This window comes from Lytechinus variegatus, chromosome 1 (assembly GCF_018143015.1).
Source record: "Lytechinus variegatus isolate NC3 chromosome 1, Lvar_3.0, whole genome shotgun sequence".
Classification (NCBI taxonomy): Eukaryota; Metazoa; Echinodermata; class Echinoidea; order Temnopleuroida; family Toxopneustidae; genus Lytechinus; species Lytechinus variegatus.
This window is the reverse complement of record NC_054740.1, coordinates 90,724,156-90,737,519: the sequence shown is the minus strand read 5'-3', so window position 1 is coordinate 90,737,519 and position 13,364 is coordinate 90,724,156. Positions and strand designations below refer to the sequence as shown.

At 37.0% G+C, this 13,364-nt stretch overlaps 1 protein-coding gene across 3 annotated transcripts in view; it reads left to right on the top strand.

Moving 5' to 3' along the window:
* Nucleotides 1-13,364, top strand: part of LOC121428308 (glutaminase kidney isoform, mitochondrial-like) — a 39,436-nt gene that overhangs the window by 20,127 nt on the left and 5,945 nt on the right. For all 3 annotated transcript variants that reach the window (XM_041624884.1, XM_041624875.1, XM_041624868.1), the window contains 10 exons: nt 283-412; nt 1,870-2,113; nt 3,683-3,741; nt 4,251-4,342; nt 5,427-5,544; nt 7,227-7,403; nt 8,437-8,568; nt 9,531-9,626; nt 10,160-10,298; nt 10,783-10,846. In XM_041624884.1, coding sequence (XP_041480818.1) covers nt 283-412; nt 1,870-2,113; nt 3,683-3,741; nt 4,251-4,342; nt 5,427-5,544; nt 7,227-7,403; nt 8,437-8,568; nt 9,531-9,626; nt 10,160-10,298; nt 10,783-10,846 — 1,251 coding nt within the window. The remainder of the gene's footprint in view (nt 1-282; nt 413-1,869; nt 2,114-3,682; nt 3,742-4,250; nt 4,343-5,426; nt 5,545-7,226; nt 7,404-8,436; nt 8,569-9,530; nt 9,627-10,159; nt 10,299-10,782; nt 10,847-13,364) is intronic.

Here is a 13,364-nt window from a genome sequence, read left to right as displayed (position 1 = left end):
CAGATGAAAAAGATTCTCCATTTAAAGCTTTACAATATTCATTTGTTGATTATAAGATTTGCGATTGATGTGATGAACATAAATAGCTCTTGGTTTTATTAATTTTTTTTTTTGGGGGGGATGTTGCGTAGTATACATGTAGCTCATAAGTTCTTCATGGTTCCATGGTTATGTAACTATTGAGCATTTCTTGAACTGTATAGCTCTTGAGCCATCCAGCATCTTTAGCTTATATACTATATACTCTGTATTAAAAGAGACATCTATTTTCTATTCATATAGGTGCATACAAGACAATATTGTCTTAATTGGCCGTGCCCTTCAGAACAAATTAATCATCCCAGACTTTCCAGAGTTTGCTGCTACTATTCAAGAAACATTTTTAGAAGCAAAGAATAATGAATCTGGAGAGGTGAGATCATTTGTTACCATCATCTCATCATTATTTTATTCATCATCATCACCATCATCATCATCATCATCACCACCATCATCATCACCATCACCACCACCATCATCACCATCACCACCACCATCATCATCACCATCACCACCATCATCATCACCATCACCATCACCATCATCACCACCATCATCATCACCATCATCATCACCATCATCATCATCACCATCGCCACTATCATCATCACCATCACCATCACCACCATCATCATCACCATCACCAACACCATCATCACCATCACCACCACCATCATCATCACCATCACCACCATCATCATCACCATCACCACCACCATCACCACCATCATTATCATCATCATCATCATCACCATCGCCACTATCATCATCACCATCACCACCATCATCATCACCATCACCACCACCATCATCACCACCACCATCATCACCACCACCATCATCACCATCACCACCACCATCATCACCACCACCATCATCACCACCATCATCACCATCACCACCACCACCACCATCATCACCATCACCACCATCATCACCATCACCACCATCATCACCATCACCACCACCATCATCACCATCACCACCATCATCATCGCCATCACCACCATCATCATCACCATCACCACCACCATTATCATCATCACCATCACCACCATCATCATCACCATCACCACCACCATCATCACCACCACCATCATCATTATCATCATCACCATCATCATCACCATCGCCACTATCATCATCACCATCACCACCATCATCATCACCATCACCATCATCACCACCACCATCATCACCACCATCATCATCACCATCACCACCACCACCACCACCATCATCACCATCACCACCATCACCACCATCATCACCATCACCACCATCATCACCATCACCACCACCATCATCACCATCACCACCATCATCACCATCACCACCATCATCATCACCATCACCACCATCATCATCACCATCACCACCACCATCATCATCACCATCACCACCATCATCACCATCACCACCACCATCATCACCATCGCCACCATCATCATCACCATCACCACCATCATCATCACCACCCACCACCACCGTCATAGTCTTTACTACCAACATTCACCGCCAACATCATGATTCATCATCATCCCCACCACCACCACCACCATCTTCATCATCATCATCATCTTATTCATGATGAATATCAACATAATTTCATTTCCCTTGTAAATTCTGAATGGAAACTCTGATTAATATTTTCCAAGCATAGCATAGTATTTTGCTGTGAAGAACTGATACTACACAATGCAATGACCAAGCAGGTAATTAGTTATAACTATATTGCATAGGAACAGAGGTAATGCATCAACATTTATATGCACAAGTACATGCATATCAATACCTTTCAGCTATTTGACAGCCTCTCTCTACCTCTAGATTGCAGATTACATCCCTCAGTTGGCTCGTCAGGACCCCAATTCCTGGGGAGTGAGTATCTGTACCGTCGATGGTCAGCGCTGCTCCTTTGGAGACACTACAGACCCATTCTCTTTTCAATCAAGCAGTAAGGCACCTGCTTACGCCCTTGCCTCTACTCTCATGGGATCTGATTTTGTCCACAGACACATCGGATTCGAACCCAGCGGACAGTCCTTCAATGCCTTGTTCCTCAATAATAACAGTAAGTTTCATGTAAAAGTAAAAAATATATGTGAAAAATCATTGAAAAAAATAATTTCTTGTAGATTTAAAAACACGTAAGTTGACATTTTTATGTAACCCAAAAGGCAACATGGCTACTTTAGTTAGTTGTGAAATTAAGGAGAAACCACCTAGGGCATGTTATAAAAGGTTAGTGATTAATCATACGCTTGATTTTCACAATGTACCGTAAGTAACGGTGTATTAACCGCACCCGTGTATTAACCGCACCCCCAACTTTGGACTAAAAAAAAAAAAAAAAATCTTCTCACATTTACATGCATATTTGAGGTACGAAGAAACAATCTAAGTTTTTTAAGATTTCAAAGTATCCAAAGAGATTACCGGTATGCAGATATATGCTGTTCTTGATCAATTCATCTACAAATGTTAGAAAGAAAGAACGGTCCCGACAATATTGGCAACTTACACACTCGCTCACCTCACAGTCTACACACACAGCACTGCCATTACATTGCAAACTACGATACAGTACAAGTCATGCCAGTACATCTTATCAAATTATGATCTGTGTCTTTCCCAGGCCCAGTGTAGGAGGAAGAAACATTCACATTTCTTGCATCACAATCTCACAATCACTTTCAGAAATTTGATGTCTTAGCATGAATTTTGGATACGGGATTATAGGAAGGTTCAAGAAACAAAGAAATTGGCATTTTTTCCATTTGTTTTTTACGGCTTCTTGCCGTCTCTCTCGTGCGTGGTTTACATGGTATCTTGTGAAAAGCAAACAGGAAGGAAAAAAAACAAGCTGGCGCGAAACGGGACTTTGAATAGCGCCAGCTTAAGTCGCACTATAACCACATTACAACGCAATCTCTAAGCTCACTCAACTCTCGCTCAGCGGTGACAAAATATTACCGAGTATGCTTGGCGTCTCTTTAAATTCGCCAGGGAACTTCACTACTTTGAATCGAGAATAAAGTCAAAATTAGTGTCATGAAGGTGGGTGCGTTTGTTATGGACAACATTTAATTAATATTGCAATAATCGCTTCCCATTACCCGCGGCTCATACCCCTCTAAACGACATTGCCTGGGCGGCTACGCCCGGCCACTCGATGTGTTGTGAACTGGCAGACATCGTACATGTACGGGAGGGGTTACGGCGGGCTGGCTCAGACCCGTCACCGTGTATAAACCGCACCCCCGACTTTTGCTTCTGCCCCGCCGAGAAAAAGGTGCGGTTAATACACCGTTACTTACGGTATCATACATTGAAGACAATGCAATCAATTGTAAAAATATGTTTTACGTTGATTGCTATTCTTTGTATTACTGGCCCCAGAAGATTTCCCTATTTTTGGCCCACCATTTAGCCTCAGTTCACTACTTGCTACTCATTAAAAAATAAAATTAATGTCATGGATGCACTTCAGTAATTATTTGTGATATGATAGGTATGTTTCAAAGCAAAACAATTCAGATATCTCTGTATAGAATTATTGGCCAATAGATGTAGTGTAATGCATGAAGTATAAAATGTCTGTAGTGATGTCATTGTAAAAGGGTTTCTTTTTCATTTTTAGATATGCCTCATAATCCCATGTTGAACTCTGGTGCCATAGTGACTGCTGCCCTCATCAAGGTTTGTAATGCTCAAGTTTATACTTATTTTTTAACAGCATAGCAAAATGTATGATTGAGAAATACCCTCCTGTGAGTTCATGCGCTTTATTAAAGTGGGAGAAGTTTGATAATGACAATATTATGCAGAGCTTGCTAAAATGAAAGGTTGCCCTGAGTAAATAAAATGTCATTTAATATTCAGTGCAACAGAAGGATATCATTTCAGTTTGCTCTCTGAGTAATTTTATTCATTTGAGTCAGATTACTCTTAACATGCCACTGACATTCTAAACCTATAGGCTTTTTGTATTTTCTTAGGGGGGGGGGGTAAGGGTTGCCCCCCCCCCGCTTCACACGATAAGTCCAAATCACAAAAAGATTTTGCTGCGATGTCTCATGATGTTTTTCTTTGAAGTCTCAAGCAACTTTTACACCCGGGTTGTTAGGGTTTAGAGTAAGTTCTTGCATATTGTCCTTGTTTTGGATTTGTTTGAACATTTTTTTTAAATTCCCTTTTATGTTCCATAGCCTGAACTAACTGCAGCTGATAGATTTGATTTCATCATGTCAAAGTTTAGAGAAGCAGCTGGGGGAGAGATGGTTGGCTTCAGCAATGCCACGTAAGTTTGATAAACCATCCTTAACTTAATCATCCAAGTATTAAAGCCTTTCTTCTACTGAACTTAAAGGAGAATGAAACCATTGGAACAATATAGCTTGTGTGAAAACAGAAAAATCAAAGAAACAGATCAACAAAAGTTTGAGAAATATCGGACAAATAATGAGAAAGTTATGAGCATTTGAATATTGCGATCACTATTGCTATGGAGATAGCAAATTGGCAATGCGTCAAAGATGTGTGATGTCACTTGTGAACAACTCTCCCCATTACTTTAGTTTATATTTCACTTGAATTGCCTCTTTTATCACATCTATCCCTAGATCATGTGTTCTTTCTACATGAGGGCATGTAATACATATTTTTTAAGAATACATCATGGATAAAGAGTTTGTATCATCATAAGAAAAAGCAAAAAGAGACATTTTGAGGGTATTTTATAGTCCACCAAAGGGAAAGTTGTTCATCAGTGACATCACACATCCTTGTCGCATTGCCAATGGAGGGATCTCCATAGCATTAGTGATTGCAATATTCAAATGCTCATAACTTTCTCATTATTTGTCCGATTTTTCTCAAACTTTCTTTATTCTTATTCTTTGATTTTTCTGTTTCTACACAAGTCTATTTGTTCCAAAGGTTTCATTCCCCTTTAATCTCTTCATGATAGGTTGTACAGCTCACAGTTTGTATATGTTACCCCTATGTTACCTCTGAGTTGATATTTGCCTCTTTCCATCTTCCACTACCCATTTTCTTTAGTTATCCAAGTATGAAATGCATTCTTGCCATTTTGTCAGAGAGATGCAAACAGTCTATTAATAATGATCATAAAAATAATAATACGCTTCATTTATATAGCGCCTTTTCATCAGATACAAAGTGTGGGAAATGAATTGAACTATTAATTTGAGTATATCCCCCTGTAAATTTCATATTAACATAGCAAATGGTCCCCTTTTTTTCTTTACCATGCATGTTTTCTACAAAATAATGAAGTAACCTGTTTCCACTTATATCCTTATTTTACCCTTCACTGTTTTTAACAAGCAATATTACTGTTATTGAATTGTACTCATGTCCAGGTTTCTTTCAGAGAAGAAGACAGGATTCAGGAACTTTGCTTTGGCCTATCTTCTCCAGGACTACAACTGTTTCCCTGCTGGAGCTGATCCAGTAGATACACTTGACCTTTACTTCCAGGTCAGTTTAATGACCGTGGGCATGATTTCTAATGTCTTTAGATGTGCTGGTGCTCCATTCCTCTGAGCATGTGCTATACCAATGATATCATCAATTATTGTCCTCTAAAATTCCACATTGGGTTATTTTTTTTAAATAAAGGCTTTTCTGTTCCCACTATATGTGTCATAAAAATACCTGTATGTGAGCAAAGTATTCTAAACTTAGTATAACTTTGCCTACAAAGAATTTAAACAGTTACATTTTAGCACTTGTGGGGGGGACTTCTAAAGTATTTTTCCTGATTTTTGTCTCACCTGCGAAGCAAAGTGAGACTATAGGCGCCGCTTTTCCGACGGCGATGGCGGCGGCAACGGCGGCGGCGGCGGCGGCGTCAACATCAAATCTTAACCTGAGGTTAAGTTTTTGAAATGATGTCATAACTTAGAAAGTATATGGACCTAGTTAATAAAACTTGGCCATAAGGTTAATCAAGTATTACTGAACATCCTATTAGAGTTTCATGTCACATGACCAAGGTCAAAGGTCATTTAGGGTCAATGAACTTAGACCATGTTGGAGGAATCAACATCGAAATCTTAACCTGAGGTTAAGTTTTTGAAATGTCATCATAACTTAGAAAATATATGGACCTAGTTCATGAAACTTGGACATAAGGTTAATCAAGTATCACTGAACATCCTGCATGAGTTTCACGTCACATGACCAAGGTCAAAGGTCATTTAGGGTCAATGAACTTTGGCCGAATTGGGGATATCTGTTGAATTCCCATCATAACTTTGAAAGTTTATGGATCTGATTCATGAAACTTGGACATAATAGTAATCAAGCATCACTGAATATTTTGTGCAAGTTTCAGGTCTCATGATTAAGGTCAAAGGTCATTTAGGGTCAATGAACTTTGGCCGAATCGGGGGTATCTGTTGAATTACCATCATAACTTTGAAAGTTTATTGGTCTAGTTCATTAAACTTGGACATTAGAGTAATCAAGTATCACTGAACATCCTGTGCGCATTTCAGGTCACATGACCAAGGTCAAAGGTCAATGAACTTTGGCCGAATTGGGTGTATCTGTTGAATTACCATTGTAACTTTGAAAGTTTACGGATCTGATTCATGAAACTTGTACACAAGAGTAATCAAGTATCACTGAACATCCTGTTCGAGTTTCAGGTAACATGATCAAGGTCAAAGGTCATGTAAGGTCAATGAACTTTGGCCATGTTGGGGTTTTTTTGTTGAATAATCATCATATCTCTTTAAGTTTATTGGTCTAGTTCATAAAAAAGGGAAATAAGAGTAACCATGTATCACTGAACATCTTGTGCGAGTTAGAGTAGTATTCAAAGTGAGCACTGCTGCTATATTGAACCGCGTGATGCAGGTGAGACGGCCAGAGGCATTCCACTTGTTTTTTATAGTGCTCAAGCTACATGATTTATGAACGGGCAACTAATGATATTGAGTAATGGTGTAAGGGAGACGGTGATGAATGGATAGAAAACTCCAAAAGATAATTGACAGTCTATGTGCTATTTAACTGCTTCTTAAAGGCAAGACAAGATTTAGATATCTAATACACTTGTTCCATTTTATTATCAGTACCCTTTCCTTCTTTCGATGGTGTTCTTTTCAGTTTTTGTACAATCAATGAGCTCTCATTTTTTCCATCTGTATTAGATCTGTTCATTGGAAGTGAATTGTGAGTCAGCTTCCGTCATCGCAGCTACCCTTGCCAATGGTGGGATCTGTCCTCTGACTGGCAAGAAAGTGTTTGAATCCGTTGCTGTTAGAGACACACTCAGCCTCATGCTATCTTGTGGAATGTATGATTTCTCAGGACAGTTTGCTTTCCAGGCAAGTATGTCACCCTAAAAATAATAAAGTCATTGGTTTCTCGTTCAGAGATTGTAAAAGATTAGTAACTCCCTTGAAAATGTCATGTAAAACATGTTGCTGGTCAGTTCCATTGAGTATATACGTCTGACCCCCAAATGATTTGACCTTTTTTTTTCTAGTTCAAATGCCATAAAATGATCATGGCTTATTGAAATTTGTGAAGTAATAGTAAGAAAAACAGGTTGGATACCCAAAAAAGGTTGATTATTCTATGAAACATCCCTGCTTTGATAATCTATTTATTTTGTTGATGTTTTGTGCTTTTTAAACCAAAGCTCCATCGAAATGCATTGTTATTGAATATAATGTATGTCTTCAAATTGACAAATTGAAGTTGACCTATTTCGTATGTGCACTGCTGCCCTTACATTGCACATTTAAAACAATTTTCTATTGATAGCCATAATGCATCCTGTGGCTTGTCTGAATAGTAAAAAGCTGGTTCCCCCCCCAAAAAAAAAGAACGACTGCAGGACAAGATGATGCAAGTTACATGAAAGATTTTAGATTATAGGTTCTCATTTCAACAGAGGAAAACTTATGATGATACAATCCATATTTTGACTTATGTGATAAATCCAAGATTTTCTCTGGTTGTAAAACCACCTTCACTAAAGCTTAACCTCATTCGCAATTGAATACTGGTACTTATTAAAATCTTGCCATTTGATCTCTGAAAGTAAACTTTTACTATTGATAGCAAGTGTTATGGAACAGGCCCCCTTCACTATTTCACATGTACATTGCTAAGTGATGAGGTAGTGATCGACACCTGGGGGCCGTTTCATAAAGCTGTTCGTAAGTTAAGAGTGACTTTAAGAACGACTGGTGATCCTTTATTGTGGTAAATGGTATATTCATTGACGATGGTTACACGCGAAAGAAAGGTTCACCAGTCGTTCTTAAAGTCGCTCTTAACTTCCAAACAGCTTTATGAAACACCCAGCAGAGGTATAAAGCATTCCATTCATGTTGTATCCGTGCAATGCAGGTTGGGATGCCAGCTAAATCAGGTGTATCTGGTGGAGTGATGCTGGTAGTACCTAATATCATGGGTATAATGATGTGGTCTCCTCTGCTTGATAGCTATGGTAACAGCACCAGAGGTATTCAGTTCTGTCAGGTAATATCGTAAAGGTCAAGTCCATTTAATCCACAATTAAAAAAAAGTTATGCAAATGACATTTTGAGAAAGTTACATTCAGCAATTGACAAAGTAGAATTTAGGGTGTGGATTGTGTTTCATAAAGCTGTTGGATAAGTTACTCGCAACTTCACACAGGATTGGTGACCATTTCTTCTGCGTAATAAGATTCTTAGTCATTTTTTCCCCCATTAGTTGAGGTATAAATCCAATTTATGTAGATTAATATACTCTTTGTTAAGAAGCATGCAAAGTTTGTTATTTCTGAAGATTTGATTAGGGTTATAAAAAACTCTTGTGTTTTTTTAAGATGGAAATTTTAGGGTTTGTCATTCAGGGCAGAAAAGGATTACCAGTTGTGCACTAAGTTATGACGAAGCTTGCAAGCAACTTTATGAAATGGGCTCCTGCCCAGTTGCAATTACCATTTGTACTTGCCAAGGAAATTTATTTCTATAGGTATTTGTATATAGCTAGTAGTTTTACCATCTCATATTTGATCTTGATAGTGCTGTTGTCAATATTCATTATTCAGTGTGATATATTTCAGCTGTCATACCAAATTTACACAACTGTTGAGAATGCTACTGTGTGGACTCACAGTAGGGAAAAGAAGCAATATTTTATTATGGAAGAGCACAGCTTTAAACACATACAGTAAAAAAAAACTATAAATATTGCCGACAGGTTTCAAGAAGAGCGTATTATCATGTGCCACTCCCAGAATTGATACAAATAACTGGAAATATTTCAGTTTGAGAAAATCATCAACATCACTACCATGATCAGTCCTTTGTAAAAAGTTTGTTTGTAGTATTATACAAACAAATATAAAGTAGCCTGATTATATGAAATTCAATTGTGTTTTGGTTTGATGCAGGTGTGTGTTGAATATCTACAATATATTGTAGGATGAAACTATACAATCTTTATCATTGCAGGATCTGGTGACACACTTTAACTTCCACAACTATGATAACTTGAGACATCATTCAGCAAAGAAGATTGACCCTGTTACGCAAAGAACACACAGTCAGGTTAGACAATGACGTGTTATAAGCTATTGTAATAAACTTCTGAAAACCTTGATTTGATTGGGTCATTTTTAGCTGAGAGTGCATTGTATATAAACCTGAATGTTATAGTTTTCATCATGTTTTAGATCTTGGCCATCGATCACACGATTGCGCGGAAAAATGGCACGCAGGTTGTCTGGGATATAATCTACAAAATTGTATAGTGATAGAGAATAGAGTTTGATAGATTTTTAGTGTTTAAGTTTGCCCTTGCAGCATTGTCACCTGTAATGCCTCTATTTTATTTGGAAGCAGTATTGATTAAAACTTGCAGATATAATCCTCAAACTTTGAAATCTCAAACATTATTAGTGGTTGAAGTGGATAGTCCATGTACAAAGTCTCTTGAATTGTAGAATTGAATAGTCTAAGGGTTAACCCATCGCCTGCTGGAATCAGGCTGTTGTTCCCTATCAATACTTATTGAATTGCAGAATTGAGTACCGGTATTCAAGGGGTTTAAATCATTAACCTTCTCTTAATCTACACTTTAGGCAACAAGGATCATGAAGTTATTGTTTGGTGCTTATAATGGTGATGCTAGTGCTTTGAGGCAGTACTTCCTCCAAGGTATGGACATGTCTGAGAGTGACTATGATAGTAGGACAGCTCTCCATCTTGCAGCTGCAGAAGGTAGAATATTTCAACTTTATTCTCATATATTGCAATGCTTATGACAAATTCCCTCCCAGAAGATAATTTATCAAAGTATTTACATGTAATTGAATCTAGACGTATTGCCATTGGTGTAATGAAATAGTTACATCTGAGTCCCTCATAACCACAGTCAATTGTAAAATCCATAAGAATTTTTCCCTAATAAGTCAAACAGCAGATCTTAGACTTTATGGAAAGGATGACTAAGATATGATGTTTGGGTGTAGGGGCTGCTATGATAGTTAATAATTATTGGGAAGGTGTCAACACCATTTAGCATTCTACAAGAAAACCAGTACGTATAAAGCATTGCATGTTTAATATTTTGACAATAATAAAAAATACATAAAATAAGTCATTCATTTCTCTGGCAAAAAGCTTATTTTTGTCCATTACACTATTTAAATGCTGCATAGGAAACGACGTTGATCGTTTTTCTGTTTTATTTGTTTATTTACAGGTCATCTAGAATGTGTGGAGTTCTTACTTGAGAAGTGCAGTGTAAGTCTTGATGTACTAGACAGGTGAGTTAGACCCATCATTTAAATGATGATAGAACTTGTAATAATTCATAATAATGAAAATACTGATACTGATGTTGATACTGATGACATGATGATGATGGTGGTGGTGGTGGTGATGATGATGATGATGGTGATGATGATTATGATGATGGTGATGATGATGGTGGTGGTGATGATGATGATGATGATGGTGGTGGTGGTGGTGGTGATGATGATGATGATGATGAAGGTACTGGTTGTGATGGTGGTGATAATGGTGATGGTGATGATGATGATGATGATGTAGTTCTTGTTCATTTAAAAAATGTTCTGCTATGGCAGTTCACTCTTATATCCCTTGCCTTCATCCCTGACATACATTTTCTTCATCTAACAAATTTTATTAAGGCCATTTCCATACTCTAATAAAAGCAAAAAAGAAAGAAGATAATTCTGTACATGTACTTGAGTATTCCTACCATCTTATTCCCTCTCAAATGTATATTTTCTAATTGTAAAATGCTGCCATCTCTTGATTACTAATAACCAGAACCGTCAAGAACTTTTCATGTTTTTATGCTTCAGAGTATTTAAGATTAACTTTGCAAGTTTTTCCAGAAAGATACTATCAGGACCAGTATATATATCGAAAGATGTGAAAGAATTATGATACATGATATTCTAATAGCGTAGATAGTTTGGCTCAAAATGTTCACCATATTAATTTAGGTCAAACCCAGAATAGGATGTTTATTGAGTTAAAGAAAGAAACAGGTACCCTAGCTTTTGATACCCATCTTCTATCTACCATTACAGTTTCTTGTTTGCTGCCCTCTTACATCTACATTGAAGCAGTGTCTGTTAACCGTATGACTCATAATGCACACAGTTTAGTTTATCAGATATGAGGTGTATGAAGTACCCTATGAATGTCTTACAATTTCTTGATTAGAATGATATCTGTGTAGCCAGGCAACAGTAATGCATTGATTGTCATGATGTTACTGATAGCGTAAACCAGAAAAAGATTGTGCACAAGGAGAGATGCAGACAATACAGAGAAAGACAGACATTGGAGTGAGAGATGATGGGAGGGCAAGGGGAGAGAGGAGATTGGAAGCGGTGGGAAGACAGATGAATGGGAGGGAGAAAGAAACCAAGAGAATTCAGTAAAGTGAATAGGAGAGAGGGAGAGAACGAATGTATAATACTTATTGTTATGCAATAATGTAATTAAAACCCTAAGTTGAGAGCTAATAAAAATGAAAAATCCTGATTTGCTTCATTGTCTATTTTTATATTTGTGTCAATTGTGTGATCAGTACAAATATATTTCAGACCAGGTATTAATTATTGGAGGATCAGTCAGAATGTTAAAATTATTGATTGCATAATTACTGCTTGATTATTTGCAAAGTTATTAATAGTAAGCAAAAGATGAAGGGATTACTACCATATGATTTCATGATTATAATTATATAATTTACTTACTAAATCTTTTATCTATCTTTATTTACTTCACCTGAACCGTAGTTAACCTCCTAGTTACCTGACTTACCAATAATACCAATATAATGGTGATTTTTTTTTATGTACTTTATTATCCATCTACTACATATACATGAATGTCTGCCTATCTGTCTATCCCTCTTCCATCATTCTAATGTATCTTATCATTAGATTATTTGTTTTGTAAGCCTGCCATCATTGCAGTGATACTTTGTTCATCAATTCAGATATTCATTGATCTATCAGTCTGTCAGTCCTTCTGTCTATCCATCCATCAATCAATTCAATCAATCAGAAGTCATTCAATGAGTTTAAGATCAAACTTTGTCTAGTGGTTTCAATAGCCAGCAGTAGGCCATAGGATTAAAGCTGTTATCTCCTAGAGTTCATATTTGCTCTGGTGGTCATAAAGTGATTAGGGCTAATTAACCTGTTGTCTTTAGATAAAACAACACACTTAGATCACCAGTGAGTCAGTGTAATCATTTCTGATATCTGAAACAAAATGGCTTCATTTGTTCCCATTTCCTTGCTGCACACTTTACAAAAATATGAAAATTCATTCCAAATTTATTTGGTTTATTGTATTGTTTCTTGTAAAACAATGCTTGGATCATGTGGTAAAGCTTCCAAACCTCTGTGGTGGTTTTGCAACTTTTTGCAGCATGAAATAAGACTGTTACACCTTGCTATTTTCATAAAAATGCACATCCTTCAAAAATCATTTGTGTGCCCAGTTAAAACCAAACTTAAAGCCTGCTATGAGGGAGATGTGTCTATCATGTGTATGTTATCAGATTATCTAACCTATTGGTGGTTAGTGGTTAGTTTGCTATAATTCTGGTTGATAGACATATATGAGACTCAACTGAATGATGTCAGTATTCCATGTATCACAGGTCCTTGTATAGATTAGAAAAAAAATCAATATTAAATAACAAAAGAACAAATGAAAATATTTACAAGATAATATAGCATGAGAGTGAAAGTACATTAACATTTATAATCATTTAAGCAAAATGGAAATTGA